The sequence below is a fragment of the Netta rufina genome, assembly GCF_964035555.1.
Source record: "Netta rufina genome assembly, chromosome: 11".
NCBI classification, from domain to species: domain Eukaryota; kingdom Metazoa; phylum Chordata; class Aves; order Anseriformes; family Anatidae; genus Netta; species Netta rufina.
In genome coordinates, this window is record NC_140134.1 from 2,138,955 (window position 1) to 2,166,889 (window position 27,935).

The 27,935-nt window shown below is 38.5% G+C and overlaps 1 protein-coding gene across 2 annotated transcripts in view; it reads right to left on the reverse strand.

Annotated features, from left to right (window-relative positions):
- Nucleotides 1-27,935, reverse strand: part of FBN1 (fibrillin 1) — a gene marked incomplete at its 5' end in the record, with an annotated part of 158,196 nt that overhangs the window by 16,279 nt on the left and 113,982 nt on the right. For both annotated transcript variants that reach the window (XM_084293696.1, XM_084293695.1), the window contains 19 exons: nt 2,131-2,280; nt 4,260-4,385; nt 4,835-4,954; nt 5,219-5,347; nt 5,753-5,869; nt 6,667-6,792; nt 10,698-10,820; nt 12,720-12,845; nt 13,926-13,997; nt 14,919-15,077; nt 15,724-15,846; nt 17,212-17,337; nt 17,452-17,520; nt 17,863-18,027; nt 19,788-19,910; nt 20,516-20,638; nt 22,254-22,379; nt 24,208-24,330; nt 24,906-25,028. In XM_084293696.1, coding sequence (XP_084149822.1) covers nt 2,131-2,280; nt 4,260-4,385; nt 4,835-4,954; nt 5,219-5,347; nt 5,753-5,869; nt 6,667-6,792; nt 10,698-10,820; nt 12,720-12,845; nt 13,926-13,997; nt 14,919-15,077; nt 15,724-15,846; nt 17,212-17,337; nt 17,452-17,520; nt 17,863-18,027; nt 19,788-19,910; nt 20,516-20,638; nt 22,254-22,379; nt 24,208-24,330; nt 24,906-25,028 — 2,349 coding nt within the window. The remainder of the gene's footprint in view (nt 1-2,130; nt 2,281-4,259; nt 4,386-4,834; nt 4,955-5,218; nt 5,348-5,752; nt 5,870-6,666; nt 6,793-10,697; nt 10,821-12,719; nt 12,846-13,925; nt 13,998-14,918; nt 15,078-15,723; nt 15,847-17,211; nt 17,338-17,451; nt 17,521-17,862; nt 18,028-19,787; nt 19,911-20,515; nt 20,639-22,253; nt 22,380-24,207; nt 24,331-24,905; nt 25,029-27,935) is intronic.

Here is a 27,935-nt window from a genome sequence, read left to right on the forward strand (position 1 = left end):
AAATTCTGTGAATAATCAGCATCGTTCAACTTGCTTTAAGGAGTAAAGTAACGCAATATTTCCACTTTAAAAGTATCAATAACAGTGACTGCATTCATTTTTATTGTAAATTGAAGACTTCCTACATTTTCTGAACAAAATACAATCTCATTTGTAGTCACTAGTTAGTAGCAATAGTCTTTTTTATAAGTAGGCTAAGAGTATAATTTCTGGGTTCAGCTTAGAGTGAAGTTACCACCCAGTTTCTAAATCCACAAGGTTTTCTGTGCAGTTTTTGAAGATTTAAAGATGATGTAAATCTTTAGAGAACGAGTTGTTCCCAATTTTTTTGTTGCATATGGCATGTAGTTCCTTACCTATGCAAATCGCCTAATATATTCTGGGCCTTACAGTAAACAAGAAATCATACATTTCCACTCTTTTGGACCAAATTACAATGAGGATTTTGTAATCACAAAGGCTCTTCAGATTCATAAACTACTTTTGGGCCAGACATGCACACACACAAAAAAAAACAACAAGTCTTTCAAATTGAAACTAACTTTCTACCTCTCTTCTCTAAACTGTATCTTCAGCAGATGGATGGACACATGCCTGTAATTCAAATCATCTCAATACACTGCTGAGCATCTATTCACTACTAACCATGCTCAGAACTCTTCATAAGATACAACTTTTATTTGAAATTGCAGTAGGCTGCAAAGAGGCAGTAAAAAAAAAGTTCAGCAGTAAAATCCAATCTTAGCCACAACAGATGTTATATTTTCTTTAGTTGAAATACATTAGCATACTGTTGCTGAGGTTGAACAAAACTGAGCTAAAATTGTGCTGAGCACACTTGCGCTGAAAATAACAAAGTGACTGGCATGCTGCTGCTCTCTGATTGGGAAACTTATCCCTGTGCTACTCAAAACCCACCTACTGCCCAAGCCTTCAGAAAGAGACTTGTCTATATGCTTGAGTTTACTAGCCTGTATAAGATGGCATGCAGTGGAGAACACGTAAAGATAACAACCAAGTACTTATTTAAAAACAAAACAAAACAAAACAATGGAAACACAACTAATTCCAGTGTCCACAATATGTCAAGACATAAATTTCCCTCACTCTGATATGTTAATACCATTTCTCTTTCAAAAGATAAGAAAAATGCCCTTGATCTCATCATTTGAGAGCAGCCTGGACTGCAAAAAACGTTATGTGCTGACACTTCAAGGAAATGTTGTGATGTATATCATGCTTTTCCAGCTGACTGGTTCAAATGCTCCTGGGGCAACTGAATTAGATTTGCACAGGCATTATGCCTAGAAGGAGTATTGCAACTGGCACATTTGTTTTCTCTTTTCTTCTCTTGGTTTTTGTGTGGATTGTCTGCAAAACATCTACATGACATATTAATGAAATGAACTGTATTAATGTATTCCTGAAACCAGTAATGCTGTTAACCGCATTTGTCAGTATGAATTAAAGTGCGTTCAGCAAATTGCGCTACGATGGTACAAAGGCCTGTTGAGTTGTTTGACGCTTAGTTACTCACAGTCTTACAGAGGATACTCACAAAAGAAAGTATTTCTTTAGCAACAGTCCAGGAAGGCTTTCCTTCATAAGGGCCTCCGTTTTGTCATTCTCTGCTATTTTTGCAAGTCATTCACATTGAAAAGATTGCCAAACAGATTTTTTTTTTTTTTTTTAAATAATAACATGAAGTCACAAAATGTAACATGGTGGTTCAGATGAGGAGCTAATTCTATTGTGTTTTTTGTTTGTTTGTTTGTATTGTTTGTTTGTAATTTAGATTTCATCTTTATGGCACCCCTTCCTGTACTTGTAATTAGATGAATTCCATTTGCATCTTGCAGGTATTTCCACATACAGCCTCCTACCTTCCTACTGCAGTATGTGACACCTCCAGAGCAAAATACTCACCAACTAATTATACTAACAAACCTATAAGGAAACATGGAATATGGTTGAGAGATGCTTTTTGAGACCTCAAAGGCATCTACTTTAGAGATAGCAATGGCAACCTCTGGAAAAATATTTTTCTTAATTCCTTCTTATAAGAATCACAATCTTCTTTCAGTTCTGAAAGGCTATCATGATACTAAGGTCACCTAGTCAACAACACACCATCTGCTTCCTCTGGGCAGAGTTCACAGGGATCTCCCCACCCTTGTCCTTTCAAGGCACAGCAACACTCTTGTTTGGAGTGGTTTCGGGACTTCGGTACAGAACATTTTCCATCTTCAAATTTGGTAAAGCAGTAACTCACTCTCAGATCTGCATAGAGAAAAAGTTGTTAGTCTAACTTTGGCAGTTTTCACTTAGAGAAGTTAGTTGCAAAATTACATGAGGTCTCCCTACAGCCCCCCCAGCAAAGCACCCAAATTCCATCTGATTTTAAAAAGGACCATTATTGCCTCTGACAGGAGAGGCTCTGATGGGAACGCTCTGATGAGGGAGAGACTCCTTCCATCCCAGTAAAGGAAAGCTATGGGATAGTGTCCTATCTCAGTCAGGGAAAAGGAAAAGATTTTCTCATATTTCCAGCAGAGATGAAAGGGCTGTACTCCCTTCCTATCTTCACTCCTTTTTGTAAAAAACAAACATTGACTTATTTATATTTCATTATGAGTAAGAATCACTTAAGTCAAAAGATTTGAGTAAACTTGCAATGATAATGCTGTGTAGTATTAAACTGAGGGGCAATGTACAATAGTGCTTTCCGTTATAATTCTTCCCATAGGTACATGGAACAAAGAAAACTGGCCCTGTGGCACTACATTTTACTGCTTTAAGCTGGGTAACAAGGATGCTGGAGTAGGGCTGAGATCAGAGACCACAAGCATCCAGCAGGCAGAAAGCTGGCAGCTCCCTGGCTTGGCAGGGGAACAGCAACAGGCCAATTGTGGAAGCAGCTGCTCATCCAGTTTTCTGGCTGCAGCATCAATGCTGGGCAATGTCCAGACTTTACAAAACTCCTAGGTAATGGGAAGTTTTAAACAAAAGTTTGTTTTGCCCGAGATACTTGAAAAAAACAGTCTTCTTCAGTGGATGGGGAAAAACACAGTTCTTAAGGTTTGTTCACACAAGTATGCATTTTCCTCTAATATTCCATGTGAAACAATGGTTGGCTTTTATAAAGAAGAAGATAAAGCTGCATACTTTTTTTGTGATTTTGTTTCTTGTTGTGTTTTTGTTTTTTAGTGTTTTTCCCTACCTGGAGAGGACAATAACCTCAGGGTAAAGAAATCTCATTTATACAAGCTACAAAAACACAGCTAAAACAGCCATGCTACTTTCTTGAAGTTGAGGCAAGTAACTATGCCAAACTGCATGGTGGTTTGGAGACCTGGATGAATGTTTACTGCAGGTTCCACAGATTCATTTAGCCCATTGTGAAGTGAAGAACTCACTATGGTGTCAATAAGCATCACCATTATGTGCCAAGCATAACTACAGAGGTCCTTATAGAGGTCTTACTCATCAGCAGTTACCGATGTGCACACTGTGTATGGGACATTTAATGATATATCTATTTAATAATTTCCAAAGTATTTAAAATAACTCACTCCCTAATTTGCTGTGCTTATTCTTTATCCACAGAATAAACTAACCTGTGGCTTTTCATTACTAGATGTTCAGTTCTCAGCATTTGACCTGTCTCAGTGCCTCTGAACAGTGTATGTACTAATGCCTGAAGCCAAAAGGAGCTTCAGACTTTTTTAAGTAGATGGGTGCTTATCAGCCATGCCACACCACTTGCAAATGTTTTCCATCTTTTTTCCATCCACACATTTGCGTAGAGGAATAGTGTATAACAAATGCTATATAGAATTTGATAAGTGCTAAGAACAGCCTTATTCCTGGAAATGCTGTTTGTAGCACTGCACTGCAGTAGTCTCCCATGTTCATGCTTCTACACCATGTCAAACATGTCACAGTCTATACAGAATCTAGGTAGCCTCAACATTTCTTCCAGGGGTGCAAGAAAGGGCTACAGGGCAACATAATTTTCTCACTTAACCTGGTGCATTTAACATAATCTTCACCTCTTTTATTGAAATGTTCTCTTTGATGACAAACAGATGTTAGAGCAAGACAGAACCTGGCCACAGCTGAAGAATTACCATATTTTTCTTGTGAAAAACATTGTTTGAGTCCAGAGTCTCCTTATTATATTAGAAACAGGCAGCTAACAAGGCTTTTATAAAACAGAAAACAAATTCTGAAATGCCAAAAAAAAAGAATAAAATTACCTTGGCATCGCCTTCCTGTGGAAGACAACACAAAACCTTCTGGACACAAGCATTTGAAACTGCCTGGTGTGTTGCTGCATGTGCCCAGGGCACAAATTTCTGGCTGTTCTACACACTCATCAATATCTGTAAGAAAAGTAATTACAGAGATGAGAAATAAAAATGTCTGCACTGGCAGATGTACAACATAAAATACAACCTTACATCAACAGTGATATCTAACAGATTTGAAAACACTAATGCCAATAGAAGAACAGACAGAAAGAGGGATGAGAAATCCAGGCACAAAATCTACAGTTAGTTTTCAAAACCTCATGTGGTGGGCACGCCTCAGCAATGTACCATCAGCCAAACAGCCTGGGATCAGATTTTTCTTGGGATCTGATAGGGTAGCTCAGGTTCAAATAAAACTGTGTGAGATTTTCTGAGAAGCAAGTGACTTATCAGTTGCTACAGTTCAGAACTGCATACTGCCACAAAAGAATAAACATTACCTATGTTTAGATGCAGAGAACAGTGGTAACAACAGTGAGTAGCTAGAAAAACAAACAGATGAAGGATTGGTCTATACACACCTTCACATTTGTCATTTTGCAGGACATATCCAGGAGGACAAATGCATCTGAATGACCCATCCAAGTTCTGGCACGTGCCCGGTGAGCATTTTCCAGGATCCAGTGCACACTCATTCACATCTGAAAGAAAAGAGAGACAACAGCAATTATTTCAAATATGTTATCTCCACAAATCTGCTGTAGAGGATGCTTTACTTTTGATTCCATCAAACTAACGGTGGAACTTTCCAGGAGCAGAAGTGTCTTCATCCACTTGCTTTTCTTCAGCTAGCTATAATGACATCAGTTTGACAGTTCTCTCTGACCTCCTTCACTTTTCACTCAACACTGTCATTTCAAGGTTTGTTGCACTTTCTTTTTTTGACCCTAAAAGAAAGTACTTACCAACACAAGTCCTTCCATCCAGAGCCACCTCATAGCCATCATTGCAAAGACACTGGAAAGATCCAATCGTGTTCACACACTGACCATTCCTGCAGAGCATCCCATTTCCACTTGCACATTCATCCACATCTAAAATAACATTGAAAGATACATGAGAAATACTTGCACCAAGTACAATTGCATAGATAAGATTTCTGTTTACACTACATCGCACAGTAACTGAGAATTCATCAATAAACCCTTGTTTCAAATGCAAGTGAGGGAAAAATACTCCTATTGGTCTACGTTATAAAATTGTCAAAGTGAGAGTTAAAAAGAGAATGGCATATTTCACAAGAAAACATTTAAGTGCTTATAGAAAAGCAAGAAGTTTACAATCAGAAGCCTTTTCAGACCAAAGAAATAGCTTTTTGTCTTTAATCACATAGACCATTCAAAGTGCAATTTTAACACCATAGAAATGATGGTACTAATGTTAATTTTATTAGAAGCAGAAAGTCTTAGAAACACTTAACTGGTCTCAGCACTCCTTACCTATACAGTCATTGTTATGTGAGAGGATGAACCCCAAATTGCAGCGGCAATTGAAAGAGCCAATGGTGTTTCTGCAGGTTCCATTGCCACAGGCATCTCTCTCACACTCATTGATATCTACAGAGGAGAAAAAACAAGCAGCAAGAATTTTAATCTCTAATGGGGAAAGGAAGGCCTGGAGCTATCCCACTGGCATGAGAAATAATCTACTGCCAACACAGAGCAAATAGAAGTAAAAAAGATTTTCCTGTCTTCCAAAAGGAAGATTTTACATGGGTTTATGTATTTGATAGCAACATATGTAAAAATAGATCAAGTGTCCAATGATAATTTATTCTCCTAAATCTATTTTGTATCTATCTCACCCTCCCCAAGGGATTTCTAATTTATCTTTGATCATAAACATCCTGAAATCTCATCCTATCCACAACAGATCTAAACTAACAGCTACAAATGGGTTAAGTACAGAATTTCCTTCTTTATGAAGATGCCTCTGTTTCTGAAAAGGGCACTTTTCTGGCAGGAAATCTACCCTTCGCTTATTCTATTAACGAGTAGGCTGTATACAATTTCTGTATTGCAATATTCATCTATTAGATTTCTTGTCTAAGGAATAAATGAGACAAAATGCTTCAGAAAATTCTAACAAGGAAGGAATATTTTCCTGAGGAATGAAAGCATCAACAGTTCATTAGACAGGATATATATTTTTAAAGGTTCTATCTACAGTAACGAGATGTTCTTCTTTCATTATCAGCTTATCATCTCCATTTACCAGGTATGGTGTTTTCACACCATTGCCAGTGGTAGATGGCTCACAATCAGTTCTTAAAGGGCCACTCCTTGTGATACAGAGGATCGGCTTCCATTAAGATAGTCATTAGTCTAAGTACAACTTAATTGGATATACTTGCCTATACACATTGTTCTGTCATCGTTGGTCTTGAATCCGTTGTGACAAATACAGTAAAAACTTCCGACAGTGTCAATACACTGCCCATGGCTGCAGATATTGGGAATTTCTTGACATTCATTCCGATCTGAAAACAAAGAGGCACATTGAAAGTTAAGGCCTCTAAACTACAAGGCTAGAAAGATGTATTAGCATCAACCATGATATTTAGAATTCAGTGCAGGTCTCTAATTTAAAGTAGTATTTTTAATTTATTAATAAGAGAAACATTACTAAATAAATCTCTGGAAATGGGTAATTTGCTTGTAAACTACCTTTACAACATTTGTGGAGCTAGAAAAAGTCTAGTGTAAAAATGATATTGCTGAAACACAAATTCTTGCTGAAAGGGAATCATGTCACTAAATTGTGATTTTCAAATCACTGGATTTGAAAAGCAGATTTAATGACATGAAATTGTGTCAGGAGATTTCTGAGTGTTCTACATTGATTTCACAGCAGATGTGAAAGCCTCACATATATATATTTATATCACAGTTTGTATCCTTCTCGTGAAAGCAGCTTATTGCTTTTAGCCGTGTTAAGCGCAATGCTGCTTAACTGACTTACTGAAATCATACAAAACTGAGATTGAAATAAATCCTACGCTCTTTTCACTGAGCTTACAAAAAGATAAAAATGCATTAAAATATTAGGCACTCTGCAGAGATAAAATGAGCACAAGTAGCACCTGTGTCTTATGCAATGTGATGGTCCTGAAAATCAGACAAACAAGGCATGATAAGCTGTCCTGGATTCAGCTGGAACAGAGTTAATATTCTTCCTAGTAGCTGGTATGGTGCTGTGTTTTGGATTTAGGATGAGAATAATGCTGAGAACATGCCAATGCTCTGGTTGTTGCTGAGCAGTGCTTACACTGAGTCAAGGACTCAAGTTCTTACACTGCCTTTGCCAGGAGAGAGGCTGGGGGTGCCTCACAAGGAGCTGGGAGGGGACACAACCAGGACAGCTGACCCAAAGTGGCCACAGGGATATTCCATACTGTATGGCATCCTGCTGAACAATAAAACTGGTGGGGGGTTGGCTGGGGGAAGCAGGAGTGGGAGTGGGGAGGCCACTGCTCAGGGTCTGGCTGGGCATCAGTCAGTGGGTGGTGAGCAATTACATTGTGCATCACTTGCTTTGTACATTTTTTTTATCATTGTTATTTTTCTGTCACATTAAACGGCCTGTATCTCAACCTGTAAGTCTCCCTGTTCCTCCTCCCCCCCCTCTTTTTTTTTTTCTTCCAATTCTCTCCCCCATCTGTCCAAGGGCAGGGAGTGAGCAAATGGCTGCATGGTGCTTAGCTGCCTGTCGGGATAAATCACAACAAAAGCTCAAACAGCAAGAAGAGTTATGCTGTATGTAGCCAGAAAATATTTTGCCAACAGAAGCATACAATCACCTGTATAGTTCTGCAGAAAGAGATGGGGAAAACTATCCTGCTAGCATGGGATTTGCTGCCTTACAATAGCAGGGCATCTATTACACTAGTTCAACAGCTACCCGTTTCCTGCTACTCTTGTTATGAATACTTCCAGGCAGAATGCAGGGTTTTATCAATAGTAAGCGAAACAAAATGTCAAAGAACAAAATGTTTGCTGTCTAGCAGACTTTTTCCATAACAAATCAGAAACATGAATAAAATGAGGTCTTTTTGTTGACCTCATCCACCAACAAAAGCTGGTTTGATTCAGTATGCTTCCTGGCATTTTGTCTGCTGCATCTCCAAAATACTGCAACTGATATGCTCCCATTAGCCTGTATTGGAGTCTAGTTGATTTTAGTGTTCTGTAATTTTATTTCAAATACAATCTAAGCAAAACATCTAAGATGCAGTTTCATAACAAACTGCATTGCAAAAGTGCAAGAGTGAAATTGTTCCTAACTGCAAAGAATTGCGTGTACTAAATCTTGTTTTCCTTTGTCTGTTCTCCACACTCTGCTAAGCACACAGACCATCCTGATAGCTCTCATCCCTAGGATTACTGTACATCAATCAGCTCCATTAGTAACTTTGGATGAACATTTACTGACTACTAAGCTCTGCCAATGCTATTAAGGATACTGCTGCTAACTAGAATCTAAGGAAGGAGAAAGGAAACCAATGCTGGATAGCATGCTGATATAAGAATTCCTAATTTTCTCATCTCAGAAATGTAGAGGGGAAAGAAAAACTATGACTCTCTTTAGTGCTCCGTGAACAGTGAATTCAAAGTCCCAGGGAAAAATCACTTCTTTTGGGATAAACAGACAATAGAACAGAACAGAATGGAATAGTTCAGTTGGAAGGGACCTTTCAAAGGTCATCTAGTCCAACTGCCTGAGCACTTCAGGATGAACCAGAAGATAAAGCAGATTAATGAGGGCATTATCCAATTGACTCTTTAACACTCACAGGCATGGGCATCAACTATCACTCTAAGAAGCCTTTTCCAGTGTTTGACCACCCTCACAGTAAAGAACATTAGAATTGTTTAAAAACTGGGAGGCAGAATTGTCTTAATTGTTTATAAGAAAAAATACTCATTATACCACGATAGATAGCACCAGAAGAGTGCTATTTTTATAAGATAAATTAAATAGTCATAGTATTGTTGACCACGATACAACCTAGTTATGTACAATAACATACAAGCTACTGGGGTGTAATACTATTTAATGCAGAAGCATGACTGATCCAGCATTGCAAGGTGCTTATCACTATGCTCTCAGCAGAGCAGTTAGGATTTTCCTTTCTTTGCTGGATCAAGTATTTTATCAACCACCTTTGACTCTAATTGTTAAACTTTATTTTCACTAAGTATAAAATAAGAGCAAAATACAGGGAAGTATTACTTTTGTGCCAATTCATGCTGGGTTATTGTAACCCGTATCAGAACCTTCCCTGGCTCTTCCTGTACTATGGTCGAACACGTAAAAACAACAATTACATTGGTAATGTATTGCATATTTACATATGCCACTGCATAGCTTTACAAAACAAAGTTTTAGTTCTCATAGTAGAGTTCAGGTTGCCCCTACACCCTTTTCCCTCAAGGGTCTCATGAAACAATGAAAAACTGCACTGCAGGAAAAAGTGCACTTCCTAAAAACTCAAGTACTCAGAAGCGCAAACAGAAGGAAAATGTTACCAATTTCCTTTGTAATTATTATATTGTTCAGAAACGTATATAATATTTACAGCTCTTTAGCTCATAGCACTCTAAAATCTCTGCAATTCTTCAAGTAATCAAGATAACACCAATGCCTCTCTGGACTATGATATTAGAAGAAAGACCAACTAGATTAGAGAACTACAGTCCCAGTCAGGGAGTATCTAAAAATAATGTTCAGGGGCCAGTTTAAACCCACAGAAAAGTTAGGAAGTTTAACAGAAAGCTTTTTAAGTTAGTTGTTGCATATGGCTTAGGTAAGTCCACCTTATCAGCAGAGATCCCAGCAAGCAGTGATTTATTCGTGAAAACACATGTGGCAAAAAAAGTGCTAAAACACATCCAGAAAATAAAAATAAATGACTTTATTCAGATGAAGGGGAAAATATCACATTCTCTGTCAGCAACTAAATTTTTAGTGTCAGAAAACAGCTAGTCACAAAGTAGTGAAGCCAGACATGACATGGATTAAAGAATCACACACAGAATCACAGAATTTCTAGGCTGGAAGAGACCTCAAGATCATTGAGTCCAACCTCTGACCTAACACTAACAGCAGATCTTTGCAGTTGGTGGTATAAAGTGGAGGTCAAATACCTACTCAGGTGATTAACTATCATTTATGCCTTTGCAGGATGGGCCCATTACTCTTCCGGGAATTAGCAGAATGTTTATGGGATTTCCTAAAAGTCTTTAAGAGGAGGGTTCTTGGAGCCTAGATCACCTCCTAGTATAAAAAATACATCTTACTGAAAAGGAGATATGCTTTTTTAAACTTCTTTTAAAAGGTACTACTTTCTGCAGACATTCATTCATGCAAGGCAGAAATACTCACCAGTGCAGCGTCCGGTTGATGTGAATCTATAGCCAGGTTTACAGTCACAACGGTAGCTACCAGCTGTGTTGACACACTCAGCATTTTGCTGACATACTGGTCCATTTTGGCATTCATCAATATCTGTTATACAAGAAGGAATTTGACTGTTATGGTAAATTGGTACTAGAAAGATAAGAAAACCACATTGTTTTTAGTGTAAAGGAGTACTGTTTTATTAAGTATAGGTATTTCTTTTAATTCTGAAAACATCAATATACTCATTAAATTAGGTACTTGGTTAAATTTAGATGTCTCCTTGAAATGGTCCCTAATCTGTATGTTCCATTTGTAAAACTTATTCCTGCTTAGAAGACTGATATAATGGTTTTCTGAAACTATTGGAGTGCACAGGAAAGGACTGTTGCAACCTTCCACTTGGATGGACTTCTGTCAGACTGTGATCAGAATAAGGAAGTTGCTATGCCCACGTAGATCTGCAGGTGGAAATTATAAGCATCCCCCCAGTCGTAACACAGAAACAAGATCCATGTTGGACGTTAGCAGCTTACAATATAAATATAAACAGCAACATAAAACTTCAGGCAAGGAAAAAAAACAGTTTTCCTTATTTAAGGATGTGAAAAGTAGATGGACATAAATGACAATTTTTTCTTTTGTGATATTCGTCTGTACTTACAATTTGGGAAGATCAGTTTTGGATTATTTCCTGTGGATGGCTGCATATTGAAGGCAGCACACTCACTTGGGAGAGCTGTACTACCACATGCAATTTCTACCAGCAGCAGCACCTCAGAGACCAGTGCAATGACATAAATACATGCGCCATTCTAAATCTGAGAAACATAGTCATAGAATCATTTACTAGTTACCCAGACTAAGACAGTATGAGTAAGAATCTGACAGAACAAGTTAAATTCATGGTCAGAGGCAACGAGGTGTGAAAATAAAGCATTAGCACTGGATTTGATTATGTTTTTTAAGCTTTGAAGATGGAATCACAGAAGTAGAATTTTACTGTGAATGGATTGCTGCTAGCCCCCTCGTTCTCAGAATATGGAAGGGAGAGAGCTGTTTTATAGGTTAGATGGTATAACCAAGAGATAGATGTATAATAGCCCTCTTAGAGAAATACACAGTCTAAGAGAGGTGATTCTCACAATCATGTTCTAACAATAGATATTGACTATAATAAATCAATATTATTCTGGAAAAAAAAAAGGCAGGTGAGCGGGGAGAGAAGCAGGGCACTTAAATGCAATTTTATTCTCATTAAACAGCATTCACAGCACTGGATGGCAGAGCAGAGGCTATCCTCTGAATCCATTCAAGCTTGGGTCAAAGTCAACACAACCCTCATTGTCACTTGGGTTTCTCAAAGCTGCTGCTAACAGAGAACATTATTTCCCTAGAAATGTAACATTTCAAATAGAAGCTGCCTACAGAACATGCTTGTACTTGAAGCTCCTCAATACCTTGCTTTTAGTATCCTTTTTGTCAGCAGTCACAAACCACACCAGGGAATGAAGCAACTCATACTACTGTCTTTGGTTTCACCATAAAAATGACTAATAAAACATTAGGAAATGTTTAAATTGCCCTCCCCCCCCCCCCCCCCCCCCCCAGGAAAACAAAACAAAACAAAACAAAACAAAACAAACAAACAAAAAAAAAAAACAGAAATCTTTGTCCCATAAGAAAAAATATCTTGGAAGAAAAAAATATTATTGTGATTTGACTCAGGATGACTACTCTTGTCTTGGCTTTTCTGTCAAATGTGAAAAACAATGTTTCTTCCCATGACTGCTGACTCATGCTCCTCCAAAGCCTAAGACGTCTGATAGAAAATCTGGTATTTTCTATGCAAAAAAAATATTATAAAAGTCTTAATTAACACAGACTTACTACACTGACACCAGTAATTTCCTTTGCTAAGAATGACTTGCAAGTATCTCAAATTTGCCACTGTCTGAATTGTCAGCTGGTGAAATACCATTTCTCTGAATGATATCAACACTCTACCTTCGCAGATCAGTAGCTTGTCATTGTAGAAGAAACCCACAGGACACTCGCATCGGAAGCTGCCAACCATGTTTATACAGATGCCATTTTCACACACTCCAGGAATCTCTCTGCATTCATCAATATCTGCAAGAAGATTTTTTTTTTTTTAATTCTTGTAAACAGCACTTCATAAAATCCTCTGCTGAAGAACATGTCCTCTTGCATTTATCCTTAATAGAATCATCAAGCGCATGTGATCATCAGAACTTTTCCAACTGCAATAGATTGCAAGTCGTTCCAAACTATGAAAATGTAAATGTTTCCTGTTTCCTCAGATCCTGACTCTTCTCTGTAGCGAAGACATATCCTGCCACATGGGAAGGCAGAGCGCAGCACACACCCCTCCTCATTTCTCCCATCCATAGCACTGGCGAACCTGCTTGTCATTCTGAGTGTTACAATGAAGTTATTTGGAAGAGCCAAATGGAGAGAGTTTAACTGCTTTGAAAATGATATTCCCCACTTCACTAGAAATATTACGATTTAACTAGCCAAACACTGCATCAGAGCAACAGATTAATCCTAAAGCACCTGATTACTGCCCGTATACTGCCTCCGTTTGTTACATGGCACATTATCTGCTTCTTATTTGCATTCTTGTGTGAATAAAAACAAAATAGAGTCCCAGTAGGGTTTACTCAGACTTCAGTCTTTGAATTTCTCATTCTCTCCCTCTTTTTGTTTTGCAATTCGTTACTCACCATTCAAAAGTTATACACAATAACATATGTGAGAAATATTCTAGTTGAACAGAAAAAAGGATTTTTCTGTCAAACCAATACACAGGGGAACTGGTATGAAATGTCAGAATAAATCTCTGGTTTAGTCCCAAGGAAAGACTCCTGATTCTACTCAGAACAAATGCTGATTGGCCTTACTCCCAGACTTTGTAGGCTTGGTATCTGTGCCCTGCTCATGCAGGACTGATGATAATTTATTTAGAGCTTTATATTGCCTTAATAACAAGCAGCAATAAACATTGCTGCTAGCTAGGAGGAGCTATACGGAAAGCTTGCAGGCTCAAAATTCAACAGAAGGTTGATCTCCATTACACTGTTTGGCTTTTCTTCCTCCCATAAAAGAAATAATAGGGAAAAGAAACATCCTCCCTTCCTTGGACAGAGGTAGTATGGAATTTAGTTCAAAACAGAAATCACAACTCACCAACTGGTAGTCCTGTATATATATCAATGAAGAAGCCAGGCCTCTGACTTCCACAGAGCGTAGAGAATTCATCTACAATAGGAGACCAAAGCAGCAATTACAGTATTTTGAATTAATCAACAGTCACAAATTCACTACATCCTTTGCCCAAAGAAATTTCTACTTTTACCCTTTCAACATCTGCAGGGTATGTAGAAGTATGCAGATGCTTCCCTAAGGCTCACTGTGTGACGTGCTTAGTATGTACTTGGGTTCTCATTCAAAGACCACTGAAATTAGCACATAAAAAGATGAGGAAGGTTTGGGCTCACATCCTGGCTTTGCTGTGCATATGTTTATCTCTGTGCATTACAGTTTCTGCACACAAGTCCAGATCTGAATTTAAAAAAGTCTGAACCATAAGTTGGAAGTTATCCAAATAATTGTCTAGGAAGTTTATTCTTATAGCTAACCACCTCAAACCAGAGTGGGATATCCTGGGCTCAACTTTGCAGAGTCTTAAGTCAATGTGGAGGCTTCCTGTATGCCCATACAATTAGCCCAGAAACTGCTACATCTTATTGTAGCTGCTTGACATGGATCGTTCTCAGAAGAGACAAAGGTACCTCAGCAGTCAAGGCACAGCACAGCACACACATTTGTTGAAGCAATGGCAATAAAAATCCGGTCAGTGCCTCAGTACTTGATCAATAATAGGCATTTGCCAAGAGATGGATCAAATTATACAGCATGAAGTCTCCCAGAAAATGAAACTGTCACAAAAGAGGCATGGCCCAGCAGTCTGTACACATACCACTCCAAAAGGATTTAAACATATGCTTTCATTGTGACTAGGACTGATCACAGCCAGGCCAAAAGAGGTAAGTGATCTCTTCATTTTAGATACACAAGAGCAGACAAAGTCATAGCATCTCTTTCTCTAACAATGTTACACCTGCTAATAGTATTCCTGTTACCAAGGCTTTCAAATTGCTTCCCAATTCAAAAAAGTACCGGTGCTAGGTATAGGACACTGTTCACAAGGCTTATTCCATGCACGTCCAATGTTGTAGGAACAGCAGCACATTTTCTTGGTCATATTAAAGAGTAGCTCGCCATCACAGGTTTGGTTATCAGCATAGTAATTTCTGTAGCACAGACTTCTTCTCATATCTGTGAAAATGAAGAAAAAAAGGCCAACACATCAGCAACTCTTACAAAAGATGGTGAACCTGAAGGGTTTAAGAACTATTCTTCACATACATACTTTTTAGATCCCAGTCTAGTAGATGTTGTGGTACTGTAGAATACTACATAAAAATTTATCCCTACAAGATTACTTTAAAAGTATGAAAACTTGTCTGCAATACAAACATTTAAGAGTCATAAACACTGCTGTAACACTGATCAGAATCATTAAGGGATTCAGTATTGGCGTTTTGCCTAAAATTGAAAAACACGAGTTTGTTTGTGGTTCCTCCTAAAAACTGTGCACAGGTTGTGATTTCATTCTGTGAAGCCTGAGTCATTTTAGTAGCGTATCACCTGCAGAAGCTTTTAAATGAAAAGCTGAAAGGATAACTGGAAAGGATGAACACACAAATTATCAAATCAAAATAGAAATTCTGATGAGATACTAAAAAGTCTGTATTAAAAGTGTTCTACCTTGGTTTATGTAATAAGATGAATAAAAGAAGGTAGATCTTTTATTTAGTTAACTCTTGTTTAACTAAATTTAGAGGAATAATTCTGATTTGTGCCAGCTAAAGCCCTGGCCCAAAGCATGAATATAAAGCTTAAAAAAACCCACAACACATACCCATACAGTTGTTCCCTCCATTGACTTGCATGTAATCAGGAGGACAGATGCAGGTGTAGTTCCCAACAGTATTGTAACATGTGCCAGGTCCACATATGCCAGGTGTATCACACTCATTCACATCTAGAAGAGAATAAAAAGGCAGTGAGTGGCCATAGCAGTTTTCTCATTGTGCTTTCAAGAACAAAAATGTCTCAGTAACACCTGAGGTTGGAAGGTACTAACAGAGGACAGCTGAAGGATCGCTGAACAAGATCATGGTGGAGCAAGGCCCACACAGTGGAGGAGTTTGTGGCACATGTGGCCACAGAGAGTCCAGCTGTGGTGTGAAGATGGGGACTCTAATGTGTCTAGGCAGCTCAAAGACAGTAATTTGGTTTCTGCAATTGCCACACAAAAGTTGCATTTAAAGATCTCATTCATTCCGAATTCCCAAATCCAGACAAGAACCAAAGCTGTTTACTGTGGAGTGCCCATCTCAGTAAGTAATGATGCTAAAACAGACTGATTGGAGGGTTCAAGTCTGTTTTGACTGGGAAAAGTGAGTAACTTTCCCAACTCAAGATGTCACCTTAATTTCATCAAGAGATCAAGATCACATGACATCTCACGTGATTCATCATCACGTAGATTTCATCAACATTTGCTAAAATAACAACAGAAAAAGTCCAACTTGGTTCCTAAAAATTCAACAGTAGTTCACTAACCTTAACATTTTAAACAATCTTTGACACATCACTAAGGAAAAATAAAAAGGTAGATCTCCTTTTCAACAGGAAACCATTTGTTGAGCTACATAAGCACAATATGCATGAAGCACTTTGCTTCAGACTTAATTTAGAACCTGAACCTTTTATACTTCTGCAGTCCCTGGAATATCATAAGTACTGTATTAACATTATTAACAGTCTGAAGGCTGAAGACAGCGTGGGCTTTGGGAAATTTAAGGATTTAAGAGGTTGCCTGAAGTTTTGTATCCAGTAAAACCTGATAGTTTCAAGCAATGTGATGAATATATACTACGGACAGTGCTGGGGGAAGAAAAATGTTGTGCAGTCCAACAAATATTTTCAGTTGGACATTGAAATCAATAGGAGCAAAAACAAGCAGTGGATAAAAAGCACAAAGACATTGTAACCAAACTAGGAAACCAAGGGGCAAGTTAGCTCTTTATCTGGCTACCCATAAACCATTCTATTACCCATTAAAGGACAGCTATTTTTTTTTATAACTGGTTATTAAACTATGTTTTACATATAAATGGTTGCTTTTTCTTTGACAAAAATATTATTATTTTGAATATAAATTTGCATATATTTCAACATGGTCAAGAAAGAATTCTCTCTCTCAATGTAAGACTTCAATCTGTTTCAACTTTCCACTGTAAAGCTGCATTGGTCTGCTTATTTTCATTTTCAAAGACAGATCAGTTCTGCTACATGTTGATTTGTCGTCATTTTATATCAATAAAAGCTGAAGGCTACGTACCATCACATACTCGAGTCTCTTCATTCAAATAGTACCCTGATGGACACTGACACTGGAAGCTACCAAATGTATTAATACATTTTCCTCCTTGGCAGAGCCCAGGCAGTTCTTGACATTCATCAATATCTGTTCAAACAAATTCAGAGACATTATCTCATTTACACTTTTCTATTAAAAACAACGCTCACTCAAGAGTTTAATAATTTTAGGCATGTAAAAATAGGAAAATGTAAATATTACCCTCTAATATAACTGTAATAGGGTTTGGTCGGAATCCTTCTCCTCCAGGGCAAAGAACCTTATATTCAGCTGAAAACAAAATAGATTTATGAACTTAAGATAGTAGAAACATTTTCAGCACAATTATCTTTGAAAATTAGTCAAATTGTTACAGATAATATAAATGTAAAGTAACCAAATATCAACATTAAATTTTACTCTATAACATCAACTGCTATTTCATTTCATAATGTTAATTTTTTTGTGTAACAGCAAACTTGCTCAAAAGTGATAATATTCTGTCTAGATAACTGAAAGACTATTAAAGTTTTTGATTAAGACTGATGAGGTTCTTCAAAGACCTCTTTCCTGCAGGTATCCAGTAAATGATCACATTGTATTGTTGTGTCTAACCCAGGAAAGCTGACTTACTTGTGTTCACAGGTGGGCACTGTTCACAGGGAACTCCCCAAGCTCTGCCCAGAGAGCAGCAACAGGAGGCCTTAGAAACACCCACTCCAATCTCATTGCTGCAGAAGGTGCCACCATTATCTCCACGTGTTTTAATGTCCAAGTAACAGTTGCCAGATCGTGTATCTATTCAGAACACACATTAGCAACAAACATTTTAGGAGAGGGGAAAAGAAATCACAAACAATATCTCAGGATGAGGGATAGCCTCAGACAACTCTAATTTCTTGTGTAACAGCTAAAGAAAGTGACTTGTGTTGTCCAAGAGAACCCATCTCTTCCTGCATGGGTAGGACAGTGGTGCCACATCTCTTCAGCCAGGCCTTTTCTCATTTTGATTTACATTGTCATCCACATTTGTACACCCTTCCAATTTCAGAAATACACTGCTTTCTCCTCTCTATGAGATTAACATGCATGAAAGCATCTACTTGTTAGGATTTTCAAATACATTTGAATTTGAGGAGCATCCCTATGCCCTCTTAAACAAACAAAAGCAAAAAAACATCAGAGTAACGAGTAGTCAGAGCCTAATAAAACAGCATTTCCATTGGTCATGAAAGCTGTACCTATCCAAGCTGCACTCAATTGCTCAAAGAGTGTAAGGTGGCTTTATGCCATAACTTCATTCGCCTGCCATCTTGGGGCAAGCTGGATGTTGGTTTAAGCTTGCTGAAATTTAAAATCATCTCATGCCTGCTGTAAATTGTGGACAGCTCTAACAAGCCCCAAGGGCTTGGTTCTGGCAGCAGGGCATTGCTGGCATGCTGCATCACTTCAGGCGTGTTCTCACTGCACTATTACAAGTTGCAAAACTATTAAAACAGGCCAGGGGCAGTGGGCTGGGAGTTGGTGAGTCTGTTCCAGCCCTCTTCCATGACCTAGGACTTTCACAGAATCACACAGATGACCTAACACTAACAAGTCCTCCACTAAACCATATCACTAAGCTCTACACCTAAACATCTTTTAAAGACCTTCAGGGATATCTACCACTTCCCTGGGCAGCCTATTCCAATGCCTAACAACTCTTTCGGTAAAGAAGTTCTTCCTAACATCCAACCTAAAACTCCCCTGGTGCAACTTTAGCTCATTCCCCCTTGTCCTGTCACCAGGTATGTGGGAGAACAGACCAACCCCCATCTTGCTACAGCCTCCTTTAAGGTACTTGTAGAGTGTGATAAGGTCGCCCCTGAGCCTCCTCTTTTCTAGACTGAACAATCCCAGCTCCCTCAGCCGCTCCTCATAAGACTTGTTCTCCAGACCCCTCACCAACTTCATTGCCCTTCTCTGGACTCACTCAAGCACCTTGATGGCTTCAACCCCCTTCTTGGGGTTTTTGTGCCCCAGGTGCAGGTCCCGGCACTTGGCCTTGTTGAACCTCATACAGTTGGCCTCAGCCCATCGGTCCAGCCTATCCAGATCCTCCTGCAAAGCCTTCTCACCCTCGAGCAGATCGACACACGCACCTAACTTGGTGTCATCTGCAAACTTACTGAGGGTGCACTTGATACCCTCATCCAGATAATCAATAAAGATATTAAAGAGAACTGGCCCCAGTACCGAGCCCTGGGGGATGCCCCTAGTGACCGGCCTCCAACTGGATTTGACTCCATTCACCACAACTCTTTGGTCCTGGCTATCCAGCCAGTTTGTAACCCAACAAAGTGTACACCAGTCCAAGCCAAGAGCAGCCAGTTTCTTGAGGAGAATGCTGTGGGAAATGGTGTCAAAAGCCTTACTGAAGTCAAGGTAGACCACATCCACAGCCTTTCCCTCATCCACCAAGCACATCACTTTGTCTTAGAAGGAGATCAGGTTCTAAACGGTTAGCCTTGCAGCCTCTGTGCAACTTCACTTGTAAATAAATATGAGTGTTCCCTTACCAACACAGCCAACACGGGTAGGATTCAGCTCAAAATCTGGAGGGCACTCACAGGTGTAACTACCAGCAGTATTGACACATGTGCCACTGATGCAGGTTGTGGGATCTGCACATTCATTAACATCTGCAAAAAAAACCAGCAGGTGGTAAGCAAATACTCCAGGACAGTGCATACCATAGATATATCAGGTATAATATGCTGACCACCACAAATCCATTAGTTACCAAGTACTGATCTCCAGGAAGTTCTCAAAGTAAATACACGTCTTAGAAGTAGAACACTAGCCTGAGATTAATTCATCATTGCACTAGGAAAAAAGTATTTTCCCTAGAAAACCAATCTATCAATTCACATAAAATATTCAAAAATACTTAAGGGAAAAATACATGACATCAGCTTGCCATCCAGTACTGTGAATGGAAACTACAGGGTGCAACACATCTCTGCCTTGAAGATGTAGACAAAGATGTTATCTCTGCTGTATTTCTCCCTTTCTTCTCTGAAGCCACTGGGAAATCAGAAGTTGACAAAAAAGGTGAAAGAGGAGTGTGGAGAAGGCTGCCAGTCTCCATTTGAGTATAATTTCCACTGACATTTCTCTCTGTGTTATTCAGCAGATTTTCTTTATATTCAGACTGATTTGTATAGCATTTTAAAATAATTTCCTAAGGAGCAGATTATAACACTAATAGAAAATTAAAAAGCGTGTTGTTTGAAATCATCTTTACCTGTGCAGTTACCGCCACTTCTGTCCAGTTCATAGCCCACTTCGCACTCACATCGGAAAAGTCCAGGAAGGTTATGACAAGTACCGTAGACACAGATGTTAGGAAGGGAGCACTCATCAATATCTGATAGAGAAAGAGGAATGGAAAAATATAAGGTTTCTTTATCTTTTTTAATATAGATACAGAAAACTACAAAAAAGTTCAGAAAACATGAATCTGGAAACCGACTGCTCCTGTGCACTATATGAGACCAGACAAGAATAACATGCAAGATTTACGCTTGAAGCCTAACTAATCTAATCTATGGCCTTTTTTTTTTTTTTTTTAATGCAAAATACTCTTTCCAATGTCACTAGAGACCATATAGAAACAATCTGAACTTACTCATGGGCTAACCTGACAAGTAGCAAAATTAAACATGGCAGGAAATATGCTTTAAAAATGAAGTTCATCCTAAATCAGCAGCCATCTCCAGAAAGCTGAACTTCAGAAAAATAAATTAATAATAATAATAGGCAACCCCCCCCCCCCATGCTTGTGCACAGAGGTGAATTTGATGCTCATCTTCAGGTTTCTGCACTTGACAGATCTTGAGGTTAGCACCTTAAGCTCACTTCTATGTGCTGTTTGTCTAAATCATTGTATCTGATTCATTATTTACTGAATGCTTTATGTATTAGACAAGGAACAACTAAATGAAAAAATAAAAAAAAGTGTGTGTTTACAAAGGACCTTAAAATACTGTGTTTTGTGTACACATCCGAGACATCAAGGGAAGTCTGTTTTCACAACGGAAGCTAAGCTCTATGTAAGATATTTAAAGTTAGCTAAAAGGTCTCAAAGTAAATTATCGCATGAAACATTATGAAATGTAATATTCTTTTAGTTTATGCACAAATTCACTCTCGTAAATTAATTCTCTTGGTAGATTACTAAAAAAAAATACACAGAATACTTTTCAGGGGAAAAATCCTATTTATAGTGATGTAATTATGAACTCCCTCACATACTAGTTCTTAGGAGTCATTAGTATGTCAGATGATACAGCTGCTGCTTCTGGACTGACTGAAGTGATAAATGCTATACAAACTGGCTTTCATATATCATTACCAAATATATGCCCTTACACACATTGGTAAAATAGGTATTCCTTGGGTTTTGTAAATCTTTTCATATAAAAAGCTCTTACTGAAGAGTGGTAACCAGATCAAAAAGAACAAATACTCTCGGGATTTTTTATTTTTTTAATTTTTATTTTTCCATGGTCATATAAATTTTCTGTAAGGCTTCAATCTCTGATTTAGCATTTGGCAGAAACCCTCAAAGCAGGCTATATTAGCTACCAAACCAGTGTTTTTCAGCTTCATATGCACTAAGGCAAAGTAACTGTTTCTGTTTAACTGTTACAAATAAAATGAAGAACTGTGTGCATACTGACCAAGATGAAATGGCAGTTGACAATGCCATTTGGATCAGCAATCATGTCTACTAATAATACGTGGAAAAACAGTTTCCAAAAAGCTGTCCTTTCTCTATACAATAGGTAAATGAAGACCCGGAGGTCCATAATAAATACTAGCATCCAAGCACATAAACAGAAAAAAAAAAAACAACTATTGACAGTTTTCATGCAGTTCTCAATAAAACCGCAACTGCAACCAATTGTAAGACTTTTCAAACATAAATTATTATTAAGGCTGAATTTGTTGAGTGTTGTTTAAAGCTTACAGAGAATTACCTTCACATGCTTTCCCATCCGGACTTGGCAAAAATCCCATATCACATTCACAGCGATATCCTCCCGGGGCATTGAGGCACTGCCCATTTTCACAGAGATTTAAGTTTTCTGAGCATTCATCTAGGTCTGTAAAAGGAAAAGAAATTGGAGGTTTACAGTAAACATGGTTTTCTCAACAACATTTATTTCAGCTAACTATGCAGTGTTCCAAGGATTTTAACTATTCTCTTAGCTCTGAACACTTGCAGAAGAAACTACACCCTACTTATAATCAAAAGAAAAATTAGCAACAGGTACAGGCTGCTAAAGTAGCTACAGCTAACAATGGTTGGAAGCCATACACACAGTCAAATTTAAACTCAGAATAAGAACATGAATCTTGTTATCGTTATCATTTCTATTACAGCAAAGCCTAGATACAGCAATTGAAATAAGAGGTTTACTGTGTAATGAGCAAACATATGGTAATAGACGGTCTCCATGCCAAATAGAAAACACTAACAAAAGTGGCACTGAAGTGAAAATAACTCGATCAAAACCAAACTGCAGTTTAACAGCTGATAAGAAAAACGGCCTTGCTACTGGGCTACGCTGCCCTTCAGATAGATTGTGGCCCCTATTTTCTAGCTGACATTTTATACATTAACAAAAGAGCCTACTTGCTGCAACAGAGTCTAGCTGTCAGTGTGAGTTTGTTGCAAGTCCGTGGCTGGCAAAGCAAAGGTAGTACCTATCAGGGTGAATGCTGTATATTTTGGAAGAGAGCTTACAGAATATTTGCATACCCTAGTTGGAGCCCCAGCCACCTCTTGCATCCACGAACAGTAAGCTTTCCTTTTTTTTTTTTTTTTTTTTTTAAGGTGTTCAACTGAACACAGAATCTCTCTAAGTGCTCTGAAAGATGTAGTTTATAGACTCCTAGAAATCATCATCTAGGAAATTAACAAAAAGCCCTGCAGGTTATGAAGGCCACTAAGGAAGCTGAATCAGATTCAAGACTAAATTATACACACTCCATTAAATGGAATCCCAGGGCTCATTTATAAATTGGAATGATTCAAATTCTGCCTTAAACCTGCTGAGCCAGATTCTCAGATGCAATGAAAACTACTGTTGTTGATAAAGCACTACTAATCTGCAGCAGCTGAAAATCTGGCCCACCAACTGTCTTCCCATTGCTTTATCCTCAACATGATCCCCCTGCATTATCAGTAATGCTGAATTCCTTAACGTAATAGCAAGGTTGTGAAAAAAACAAAACAAAAACATTTTTTGGTAGTTTTATAAAACAATTTTAATAACGTACCCTACTATTTAAATATTAATGTTGGCAGCCAGTGGATTGGGTTACTAATTGGATAAATTATATGATGAAACATTGTTTTAGTAAGTTTGCCACCCACTCCTACTAACAAGAAAAGCTCAATGAAAACTTACATTTTATCAAAAGAAAAAATCGACTGCTTTAGGTATAATACACAGTATCTTTAAAGTTGTCACAACTTAAATGAAGTAGAAAACAATGGAAGATGACATTCGAGAATAACTTCAAATCTTTAAAAGCTTTTTTTTTCTGTATTGAATCACAGACTAACTTAGGTTGCAAGACATCACTGGAGATCATCTTGTCCAGCCTCTGCTATACACAAGGCTAATTTCAAAATTATATCAGGTTATTCACAGCCTTACCCAGCTGAGTTCTTAGTAATTCCAAAGATGGAGATCTTACAATATCTTTTGACATCTGCTGCAGAGCTTAAGTGCTATCTGCTGAATCAGCAACCTAATTTGGGGAGCACCAGACCTAACGTAACACAATCCTGTAGCTGATCCACACTTTATATTCTAGTTGAATGGGATTCTGAGTATTTGTATTTAAATTATAACACTAATAAGCCTAAATGCCAGGTGAGTATGCAAGCATGGTACTTGTCTCATTCTTAAGAAAGCTTACCTGTACAAGTGAAGCCATCCCCAGTATAACCTTCTTTACACAGGCAACGATAAGAACCCATTGTGTTCTTGCAGTCAGCATGTGGACTGCACATGTGGGTTCCATTTGAGCACTCATCCAGATCTTTAAAATAATAAGAAGAAAAAGATTTTTTTTTTTAATAAAAAAAAAAAAACAACAACCAAACAAACATGAATACACACTTTAGGCAGTATATGACATGACCAAACCTCTACTTCAAATAATCTTCTGTAATAAAACCCCCACATATGTGGTCATCTGACGGGAAAAGTAGTCACAGCTTATTTACAGCCCAACAAAGAATGGTGACAAGGTAATTGTGAATGAGGAGGCTGCAGGGCACCCTCCAGGCTAAGATCTTCTAGGATATATCTTGTTTTCACAAGGAGTACTGAGAGACCTCTCACTGTCTCCCATGAGCCACAAACTTTCCTGAAGTACACAGTCTCTCTCCATGGTCCAGTTCACTTCCATCATCTCACTCACCAAATATGAGATAATGCCGATTTCACAGTTACCATGGCAGAGAATTCACTCTCCAATGGATAGTGTCAAATTGACCTAATGAGGATGATAAACATTTGTCTTCTCTATTTGTAGGTGTGGTATTGTTTTTTCCAGGGTCACACAGACCCCGTGTTGATCAGACCTTACAAATAAATGCATACAACACTCACCTGTGCACTTGATACCATTCCCAACCCAGCCAGGGCTGCAGCTACATTTGAAACTTCCTGCTGTGTTCGTACATATGGCATGCCTATCACAGTTATGGGCTCCAATTTCACACTCGTTGATATCTGTAAAAACAGAGACATTTGAAGAGCTCATGGATCAAACTTTCTCAGAGTCAGCCTACTGATATAGGAATTTTTCAAGACAGACAATGTGAACATGAAAGCAAGTCAGCATTTCTTTACAACATGAGATTTTAAAATGACACAGAAAAGAAATAAAAGCAAAGAAAAGCAGAGAAGCATGTAGAATATTTCAAACATGCTGGCCTACTACCTGTTTTTCTGGGAGACATATAAAGCAGTACTTCTGCAGTCCACTCCAAAATCTTTTTATAACTAAGGAGGAAACCAGTAACTGAGGTTCTTCTTCTTTTGCTATCCGGTACATTCACAAAGAACGTGAGGACACAGCCCTTGGGAAGAGGACTAGAGCCCATAAAGAGTGGTAACACTGCAGGTGTTCAGCATCCTGGGATATATGCCTGTCAAGCGGCTTTCAAATAGGTTGTGGTTCAAATCTAGTGACTAAGACGTGACATGTGGACCTGTGCTGCCTTCACAGCTACAAGACACCACTACAATCTATTGGCATATCCGGAGTGTACCTTAACATAAGTGAGGGAAAGATGACAGCTTCCCCGTCTGCCCATCCTGAAGGTACTCGGGTGGCTCTGCACTGCATGGTTTGCTAAAAGATCAGAGGAGTCTCTGCTGCCCATGGACTCTTGGAATGCAGCACATCCCCCACAGTATCTGCAAGGATGCTGATGAACACCAACTGGGTACGGTACCACCTGCAAACTCCTCCTAGCATTATCCCCAGGCAGTTAATGAAGCCAGGTTCTGCTTTGCCAGAGACGGTGGGAGGTGAAGGATGGGCTGTAAAACTGCATATAATGGGACAGCTGATGGACCCAAAGCTCATCAGGCATGCAGTTTAATAGGAGCTCAGGAAACCTATCAGAATGGAAAAAGTCAGCATCCTTGGAGATACCAGGCAGCAAGTCATCCAAACTTTAACATATGCATTCATGCCAGCACATTCTATTTCAATATTTTCTATTTTCACCTTATTTTGATTCCCGGGTGTTCTCCAGCAATGTTGAAAAGTATAGACATTAAAAAAAAACAAACAACTGAACTTCATTCTGACTCATCACAAAACAATATTAATACTCCATATAAGTACTTGGAGAATGTGTAAGCTTGAAGACAAAGTTCTTAGGAATTACTACTGGTAACTAAAACAAAGTGGTCAGCAATTTTCTTACACATCTGAGCTATGGATTTTACATTGCTTTCTGTAATCAAGCTCTCTCTAACTGTGCTTTACATCCACATAGGATGTAAATTATTTTGACTTCATATCAAACCACTTAATATTTATATCCTTTTTTTCACCCTCCCAGATACTTTTTGCTGTTGCAATAAGTCAAATCATGCCATCCTGCTAAAAGCTGATGGAAATGGAAATCAAGCTCATGAACTCCACATGATTCCATACACAAAAACCCACCTCAGACCCCTTTTGAGAAGATGATTAAGAGAAGGTATTATCCATCAACCAGTTAACAGTCAGTGGGGTTCTCAGCCCCAAACCCTCAGACCTCATCTACCATTGTACCTAAAAGCAACTACCTCTTTCAAGAGAGCAAAAGAGTGGAGCCACCGGGGAGAGTGTCCAGGTAAGACCTTCACCATTTCCTTTATAAACATTTCTTAGGTTTTCTGCCCACCCTTCTTTAGGCATAAGGCTCTACGTCCTTTCTGTATAACCTGTACATATACCCTGCCTTTTCACAAAGGCTACAGGCAACTCTGAGAAGTAGATAACAAATGTCTTGCATCCTACAACTAAATTCTTGACTCAAGATTATTATTTTTTTTTTATAACTCTGTAGTGAAATTGCATCCAGTCTTGTTTTTCTGAGTTTTTCTAAATGAGGCATTGCTCTGAATCAAAACTCCAGACGTGAGTATCCTCACAATCTAAATACTGAAGTCCAGATACAGATCTAAGTCTGGCAGCTGGAATTTACTGTTAATGAAGGCAGACGGCACCACAAAAGCCTGAAAACATGCAAATGGACACTTACTTTTTAGAACTTAAGGGGGGGGGGGAGGGGAGGGAGGGGAAGGGTGCAGATGATCTCAAAGAATATTTGCCTTCAGTATGTGCAGAAACTCATGTGAAGATAACATCACCCTAAACAGGAAACTAGTGTCTGTTAAAAATCTTAAGGGTGGTCAGGAAAAAAAAAAAAAACAACAAAAAAAAAAAACAAACAAAAAACAAACAAACTAATTTTGGCTTGGACTGAAGGGAAAGACTAAAAGGAATTTCTAGAGGTCAGTTACAGTATACATTGACATAAAAAAGCTGAGGCAAACACTCTATATTTTAACCTTCATGTGATTTTTTAAAACCAAACTGTTAGACTTTAGCCAGCATTAAGATTGTCCTGTATTTGATTATTTGATGCTTTGAAACAACCAATATCTTCCTTATACCCTCTGGAGCACAACAAAACAACACAAAGACCATCATCAGTTGAGATATTTCTGCCAAGAATTCTTCTAAACCACCAGCAAACACAAACAGAAACTTGCATGCAACAGCTCCACCGCAATGAAGTCATGTTCAGGCTCAATTTTAAGGCAATCTAAAAGCAATTTTTAGTTCTGCATAAACTGACTGTGGACTCCATCTCATTTTGTGCTGGCCCACTAAGAGTTTGCACCCCATTAGTATCTCCCAGTGGAAGAGAAAGCAATTGCTGCACTTTCTCACAGCTTGTGAGCTGAGCACCTTCCCCGGTGCCAGCCATCCTGTTCCCCCATCAGCTATTTGCCACAAACACTAAAGAGATTGGAATCTTCTGCAGGATGAAAGTTGTGAGCACAAATCTATATCCAAACAGGGGTATTCATAATGGGATCAACTTTATCAGATATCATCCACCAAAATGC